At 34.8% G+C, this 8979-nt stretch overlaps 1 protein-coding gene across 1 annotated transcript; it reads left to right on the top strand.

The window, feature by feature from the left end:
- Nucleotides 1-6006: 6006 nt before the first annotated feature.
- LOC134276933 (uncharacterized) lies at nt 6007-8221 on the top strand. The gene is made up of 3 exons (XM_062759211.1): nt 6007-6108; nt 6296-6348; nt 6527-8221. The coding sequence occupies exon 3, from the start codon at nt 6560-6562 to the stop codon at nt 8219-8221; it is 1662 nt and encodes a 553-aa protein (XP_062615195.1). The 5' UTR covers nt 6007-6108; nt 6296-6348; nt 6527-6559.
- Nucleotides 8222-8979: the final 758 nt, after the last annotated feature.

Here is an 8979-nt window from a genome sequence, read left to right as displayed (position 1 = left end):
ATTGTTCATACTTAGCAAAGAATGCTCTTGCGTATCGAATCAACTGAGATATATAAACTCCATATGCAGATGATGCACTGTATGTATATTGCTGTATAAGTAAGGGAAGCTGACGATAGAAAAGTTAAAGTCATCACGTTTATCAGAGAGCTTGGTTGTTATATTACCATTAACGTCTTTTTTAAGTAAAATATCCAAATATGAAATTGAATATGAAACAGATATGTCAGACTGTGGTATCTTTCATCTCAAGCTCTCACTGGGTCTGACTTGGATAATATAATAGTGTTGACATGTGAATGGATATAGCCATTGTTATCTAAGTGTTGAGTTGATTTTCGAAGAATTTTCTCCTTAGAAAGGAAGCTATGACTTCATCTCTCTAAAATAACATTAAAAGTAATAAACATGCCAACAAAGACAAAGTCGATAATACTGAAAGCTTTGTCAGGGGGGAGGGGTCAGTACAAAAGTCCTGTTGATCGTGTCTCCTTTTTTTACTCTTCTGAAGGATTTATTTTTGAGGATCAAAATAAGAAAAAAAAATTGAAGTAGACCTCTGCGCTTTTATATAGTAGAAAATGTATTATAAAATTTTATTCTTTAGATTTTTATCCACTACTGCGTATAATCCGAAATTGATATTGCTCCTCTCTAATTAAATATTCACGATCACTATATAACGGAAAGTCAGTTTTCGACTTCTAAAGTGTCTGATATAGTTTTTTATGGTTACAAATTAAAAAAAAACACCTCCTGTTTTTAAAAGGGAACTTACAACTAACATCAAATTATAGCTTGTTCTTTTATTAGTAATATATTCTCAAAATAACTTAAAAGCTAAATAAATGTAAATTGTTATGTAACTTTCTTTTATATATATATTTTTTGTGGAAGTCGTTCGTATTTTTGCAAAGTATAGACTTCGTTAATGATGTACTCGGGTTCAGTTAGGCGTTTGACTGACTTCTTTTTAAATCTTCCGGATATAAAAGTTATCTGTCAAGAGGGTCCTCGCTTTGTTTTCTTTCCTTTTTTAAATATAATTATTAGTAAATCTATAGATACATCTGGGTTTTTAAAATAGTACAAGGAAAATAATCATTTATTTAGTATTTAGATTTATCTGAAACTTCGTGACGCCGGATACAAATTGATAGGGGAAAAAGTACCGCTGCATTGTAGAGCGTGCATTTTAGTGCAGTTGTCGTATTTGTAGTCATTTCAATGTCAATTAATACGAACTCGTTGTATTGGCTAAGTATACTTGTACCAAGGATTTTTTTAATTTTGACTGAAAAAGCAACAATGTATATTTAGTAGTATGAAAAGGACAGCCAGAATATATAATATTAGTCATAATCATTATAAACACCTAATATAAATCAATGTAAAGTCTTAGTACCATCATCTTTCTTGCTATTATTAATATATTATTTTATTTGCCGGGACGGGTTTCTTTACGTAAGCTGGGGACACATGAATCACAGCTCCGTGAGGGCCCTTCACGCGCTCAATCCCCTCCGTCCCACACAAACAAAGGGGACGGGCCTCGGCAAGTCTCAGGGACATTCATCGCCAGTGTCCGCCCCCAAGGTTTCTTATCATGTGGTTCTCTTTGACTGGGGGTTTAATTTGTGGGACTTTACGTCCCAGACATCATTTAGTGACCGACCTATACCTGTCAAGGTGTAAATTGTGACGTTAGGGACAGGTATGATCTTACAACAGGTGACAAATATGTTATTATATTTAGAGACATTGGCCTATTTATAATTATTTTTTCGCACAGAAAAGGCGTTAAATAGTGAGTCCTTTTCATCGAAACAACAAAAAGGTTGAATCACTTCTTTTGAATATCTCTAGTTATTGTTTAACGATTTTTTTCTTTATTAAGCATTAAGAAAGCAGTAAAGAAAAAAAAACTGATCCTGAGGATAACTTTCAAGAGTTGCAAAAAATTATATCAATTGTCATGTTGTATTCTAAAGTGGGTAGTCCTTAAATAAAATTTGGTCAGCATTGATAGTGACGTCGACGTGGCATTGTTTTGAAAGGGAGAGGCGGAAAACAAATCAACTTATACCTAAAAAAAAAAAAAAAAAAAAAACTTGACAAGCAAGAAAAAAAAACAGAAAAAGGAAAATTTTTCAATGTCCAAACTTGAAAATCCCTTTTTTACTTTAATGCAACAAAAAGAGGGGCGGACTTAAATGTACATTAGTATTATGATTATGTCTGGGGAAAAGAGGGTTCCCTTAAGTTGATGTTCGAATGGACTATAAGAAAAAGAACATCGGGGAAAGAGGGGGAAAATACGCTCCGATCAGAGAAAAGCATGTGAAATAGCTGTAATTGTTTTCTAAACTGCATGTCGCATTCACTGTTGTTAGCAATATCTTACAAAACGGTGTGGGTCACAAAGAATAAAGTTGATGCGGAAGGTTTATCACCATTACTCGGTCAAGTACTAAACAGTGCATTTCTGTACATTCTGCAGTTTTTTTAATGATTGAAAGATATCCTGTTACAATAATGATTACTTACCACGCAGGCTTGTTTGCTTCATTTCGATCTTTTGGATCGGGTAAACAGTGCTGCACTTTCCTGATTGGTTTTTGCAGCGGATGAAGCAGGAAGTACTCTTTGTTCCCCCGCCAGCCAGTCAGAAGAAGGGATATCAATTATCCAGGATCCTCATCTGTTACAACAGATTTACAGTCCCTGCTTCCTGTCAATTAAGCTTTATTGGTTTCGTTGATGAGAGTTCGATGTTTATTGCTCATGTTATCGGGATATTGCAAGACTTGGGCGAAATTCCGGTACAAAGAACGACAACTCCTATACGATTTACTTCAATCTGCAAACCTTTAAATACATGCATATATATATATAATCCAGAGCAAATTAATACTATTGACTGAATATGAAACAAAAGACACATTCTTGTTAAATTCATTCTAATCTTATATTAAGTTGTAGAAATAAAAAAAATTATGCTGCCAAAACATTTTTTAGGTAAGGTTTCCGCCTATCTTCCCTCCCCCATTTAAAAAAAATCATATTATCTGTAATTTCAAAATTTAAAATCCAATTTAAGCCAATCCGCTTTTATCAGATCAATCGGGTTTTTTTCTACTTCTACTACTATATTAAGTGTTTGTTTGAACAAAATAGTGAACTTTTTTGCTTTCAGGAACCATTATTTTGCATTCAAAAATATCGTGTCAGCTTCATCTCTTAAACCTTTTTAGAAACATCTATTCGATTCGAAATACCTTTGCTAATATTTTTAGAGAACATATCTTTAATGATTTTTAAAACTTTGGTTTCATAGTAAGGTCCGCCTTCTCAAGGGTCCACCTAAAGTACATGACTGATATATGGACTATGGAGATAACGAACAATATTCATGCTCAGATGCCAATTCAAAGAATTCAAAACAGTAGCAGAGCAAACACAAAATTTTAAAACATCAGAGGTAGGATCAGGCGCCATGGAGGAGTGAGCATCTCCTGCTGACCAGTCAAGTCACACCCGCTGCCTGCTCCTTGTCATGATCAGGAAATAATTCATTCCCGTAATAACAACGAAAGAAATCATTTTATTGTTTAAACAACCCTTGAACTATGCATGTTCTTCATTGGTCTCTTAGGTCGAGTCGAAACTTATGATAGATATTGACTATTCTAAGACTGTTTTGTTTAGTATTTAGTATTAGTATTTTTAACAAAACGCTGATTTTTGCCAAGAACAGCATCTTCATATTTATTGAAACCTGAAAGCTTAAAATAAACGTATTATTCAAATAAAAACGAATATGATTCATTGTCAACCAGGCTACCGTGCTTTCTGTTTACTTCACTGAATACTGTAATCAGATGTACTCAAGTGGAGGGATATTTCATGTCCACAGCTTACTTAAATCTGTTGAATGAAGCTAGTCTCGTCTATATTTAAGTTCCGTGTAATGTCCGTTATACTCTTAACCAATAGAAAAGATTGTGGAACTTCAAATTCACAACAATAGTCTGTATTTTTAATTTCTTTTAATTTATGTTTCGCAATTTACTTACTCTTTGTTAATTTCTTTATTGGGCCCACTGCACCTTTATAGCCTACACAAATTAAAAGGAGGGCTAATTGATAAGGACCAGCCACGTAGCATCGTTTACGAAAGTGGGAGGGGGGCGTCAGAGAATTTTTTTTTACTTACCTGAAAAGTTGCCCCAAAGCTCGAAAATCTTATTTCGTGGGGAAGGGGGGGGGCTGTGGAGGAGGATAGAGGCCAACATTTTTCAAGGCCAATTTTTTCCAATACCAATATTTTTTTTACTACATTTTCCTACTCATCACTCAAAGTTGGGGGGCCAACCAACCTTTCAATGAACATTTCCTATGGTGTATGTATTGTTGCGAAAAGAAAGGGGGCACCCCCCCCCCCCCCCCGTGTTGCTACGTGCCTGGGGACACTACCAAAACAGAAAAGGTTTGGGGACTAAAGCCCAGTTTTTCATGTTTATAGTACGCCCAATTTGGCAAAATAAGGGGTTAAGCCCCATTATCCCCTCCATCCCCTTGGTTCCGACGCCTATATTTTAGGTCCTATAGCGGTCGTCCAAACAGTATGGGTGTACAAAAATCAAACTTAAAGAAACTGAAACTTTGCATCCAGTGCAGCTGATATTTTCATTATCAAATTGTTTAACATTGTCTAATATGGCGCATTTCTCAGCCGGGAAGGATGTCACTATATCATCTTTTTTTCGATTGAAATTGCGAAGTAGGGAGTTATGTATTTGAGAAATGATCATTTTCCCTATATAGAGGGATTTACTTTAATGATGAACCCTGAAGAATTGCTGGGGATGCATACACATTACTTTAAGAAATCAGAGACATTTTTGTGATCATTTCAATTATTCAATCCTTATTTTCAGTGGAACAGACTATTTTAATTAAATATAACCAACTAGCCCCCATCCTAGGGTGCAAAACCTAAGAAAAAACTTCAGATTTATACATCAAAAGTATTTTAACTACATAACAAGCTTTAATTTTTTTTTTAAAAAATTAAGAATTTGAAATACAAAATTAACCTTACAATATATAAAATTACGTCATAACATGGAGGTATTTCATCCTACTTTCATTGAAATAACGCGTACATGGTGATTTAATCCAACATTCTCTGAATTTAAGATCATCTTCGTTAGCCAAGGGTTTCACAAACCGTTTACCACAGTTTTTTTTATCGTAAATAATGGTTAAGAGTCTTTAACTCTAGTTTTATAAAGATTTTGAGCTGTGTTTCTTAAACGTAAAACTATGTTTTCGCATTGTTGTTTGTAGGCTATACTTTACAAACCCTAAATTATATTTTGCAGTTGTTAAGTATAGTTTATAGTTGTAAACCACACGTGACATTTTGTGTACCACCAGTACATATCACATGTATGATTTCAGCCCGTAATGATGAAACAAGCCGTCGAAGTCGGGCAAAATTACAGATATGAAAAATAGAAATATCAATGTCATCTCTGAATGTAGTTTACGGTCATTAAACTATAGTTTACAGTCGATAAACTGTGAAACTTTGATTAGCTCATTTTCTACACAGGTGCTTGGGGACCGCACCCCCACCCCGTGTTTCGTACCCTGAGGTTTCTTTGACCTTTTTAGAAAAATATTTTTCTATGACATGTTTACAAAGAATCCAAACTTTCTGCTTTAAACTAGCATTTTATGAAAATTCACTGTTTTAGTGGTATTAGAGGGTATGATTTTTTTTATTATAGTTTTAGCTTAAATTTTGGACGATTCAGTTGTAATTCTTTGTGAATATGACATAGAAAAACATTTTATTTAAAAAAGGTCAAATAACCTTTCGGGTACACATCACGGGGGGTCACCTGTGATCCCTATACCATATAGTGCGTGTGCTATATCAGAACGTTTTAATAAACTACTTAAAGAGACATAACTCCTGCTCTACTGACAAGTTAGAGATAACAAACCTGACAACAAGACAGTGGACTAGGAAGAATAAACACCAAACCGAAAGTTGGAAAATAATTATCCACCATCCTATATTAACCATAAAACTAAGTAAGTAACAATTTATGACATGATGTTATAGTTAAAAATTTTAATGTACGCTAACGTGTCTCTTTATCATATTGTTTAAATTTAATTTTTTTATCATTCATTTCAAGGTTGAGCTATGACAAAGTATGAAATTGAACACTCTTGAATGTAGATCGAAATTAGTTATTTTTCTCCTTTGTTAATTCAGAAAACTCAAGAGATTTAGCGTCCATGGAACAAGAAGCTGCCCGGGATCAATTTGTAAGTGTTAATGGAGTGCAGCATTTTTCATAACCCTACAATGTACAAGTTAAAAAGAGGAGTGTTCCTAAAAAAAAGTATATATTTCCCCTATTTTTTTATATCTTTAATGTAAAATTCTTTGGAAAAAATACAAAAAGGCTGCTTTTTAACATCAAAACGGGTGTATGCTTTACAGGTTCGTATTTACTAAGAGCTTTTTGAGAAAACAATGGCCACTGCCACTAGCCAGGCACAGGAACTCATAACCTGTGACCTTTGTGCCAAACCTGTCCAGCAATTCTGTAACAGCTGCCAAGTTTGTCTGTGTGAAGACTGCATCAACAAACATGTCAAGAGCCTCAAGTCCATGAAGCATGACATTGTTCCTTTCACAAAGCGTACAGTACAGCTTGTGTTCCCTCAGTGTACATCTCATTCCCACCAGAGATGTGAGGCCCACTGTCAACAGTGTGATGTCCCGGTCTGCATCAAATGTCTTTCAGGGCCCATTCATAAAGGTCATGACATTCTGGACATGGGAGACATCATAGCTGCCAAAAGAGAAAAAATTAAAAGAGAAACTGAAGAAATTGATTCCATTATTTCAAAAAGCACAGCACTGGATAAAGGCACTGAAAACAAAATTTCCAAATTCATGGCCCATTATACAGATTTACAGAAACTTAGCAAAGATCATAGAAATCAATGGCACCTAGAGGTGGACAACATCTTTAACAAAATGGAATCCCTGATCCAGTCACTCAGAGATCATCATATAAAAACTCTAAAATCATGCCAGTCCAAACTCAGAAGCCTGAATTCCAGTATGACCCAAACTGTTCAAGAAAACAAAGAAATCCTGAAGTCAAACAAAATATCTGATGTCAACAACTACCAATCTAAACTGAAGGAATACAGAAACATTCCACAAATACCTGATTTACCATTACCCTCAATTCAGACAAACACATTCCAAGGGAGAGAACTCAGCATAGAATTAGGAGAATACAAGGCTACACTGACACAGACATCACTATCCAGTCTGACAGATGAAGTCTCCTTTTTATCTGTTAAGGAATTATTAGATGAAGCCAAAGTGATTTCTAACATTCCAACAAATGTTAAAAACTTACTTAAAGTGGCCTGTGTAGGATCAGATAAAGCTTGGGTTAGTGGTCGAGGCAAAATGATAACCTGTGTGGACATACATGGAGCTGTACAAGACACTGTCACCAGTACATGTAAGAACTTCCCTAATGACATTACAGTGACCAGACAGGGAGAACTGATATACAGTGATGGTTACAATAGAACTGTGAACATTGTCAGAGATGGAAAGACAGAGACACTGATCACCACACCAAGGGGCTGGTATCCAGGGGGACTGTGTTGTACCAGGTCAGGGGACATCCTAGTTATTATGTATACTTCTGATAAAAGTCATCGTAAAATAGTCCGTTATCAGGGACAGAGAGTGACACAGGAAATAGATAAAGATAAACATGGGGATCCAATCTATCAAGGAGGAGAATATGGACTGTATGTGGTGGAGAACAACAATGGAGACATAGTGGCCTCTGATGTTAATGCTAGAGCAGTGGTAGTGGTGGACAGGACAGGAAAAGTCAGATTCAGATACAATGACAAACCTCCAGGGGGAAAGAAATCATTCTGTCCTAAACATATAGTGACAGACTTCTTGGGTCACATCATTGTGGTTGATCAATACAATAACTTTCTACACATCCTAGATCAGAATGGACAGTTCTTGAGATGTGTGGATAATTTTGAAGGAAATAAATCTTATGGACTGAGTGTGGACAGTGAGGGGAGGTTGTGGATAGGGTTACGTGATTTAGGGGAAATGAAAGTTATACAGTACATGAAATAAACGGCAAATATTTCCTCCTCGGAATTATATCATTACCGAAATAAACATTACAACCCATATTATTTTCAATTCATGTTATGCCTATTTATTCAAAACTCAGAAGTGACCATTTGCAAAATGATTCTTTTAATTAAATATTATTTTACTTTTAGTTAACTTTATTATACAAGGAATTTAATACACCAATATTTAAAATTTTATTACTACAACTAAATCAAATCTCAATACAGAATAGATTTGTGTGAAAAAATCTTTGATCTTCTTTGAATACTGCTTTTCGACAGACATTTATGTCTATACTGTTCAACCAAATTCATGTATAAAAAATAAAATCTTTAAACCAAACAAAATTCCATATATGCCAAATCCTGGATCTGCTCCCGTGGTGAACCTTTCTGGTTTCGTATAAAGCTGTGAACATCAGAGGCAACATTGACCAAAATGAATTTGCGGATAAATTATCAAGAAAAAAAATACATTCCGTAAAAACATCCCTGGAAAACGAACGAAAAAATAAAACCCACAATATTCTTGATTGGGTAGCTCTTGGTGAAATTTAATATTAAATTCCTAATGTGTCATTCAATTCTTTTGTATGCATGAAATTTTTATAATAATAAAAAAACCCTGCTGAAAAAACTCTCAATAGTCCCAGTAAAGCCTTTTATTGCATGGCCAAAAACTTGGATAGTTGCAAATTATTTTCATAAATCCGACATATACTAAGATTTTTGATTTGATCTGGCTTTCGTAGATTG

The sequence above is a fragment of the Saccostrea cucullata genome, unplaced genomic scaffold (assembly GCF_032062105.1).
Source record: "Saccostrea cucullata isolate Sc308-1 unplaced genomic scaffold, CSIRO_AGI_Scuc_v1 ctg13182, whole genome shotgun sequence".
NCBI classification, from domain to species: Eukaryota; Metazoa; Mollusca; class Bivalvia; order Ostreida; family Ostreidae; genus Saccostrea; species Saccostrea cuccullata.
The sequence above is the reverse complement of the archived record's forward strand: the minus strand, read 5'-3'. Positions and strand labels throughout refer to the sequence as shown.

Coding starts and splice junctions, on each gene's coding strand:
- LOC134276933 (XM_062759211.1), top strand. CDS start 6,560: ATGGCCACTGCCACTAGCCAGGCACAGGAACTCATAACCTGTGACCTT.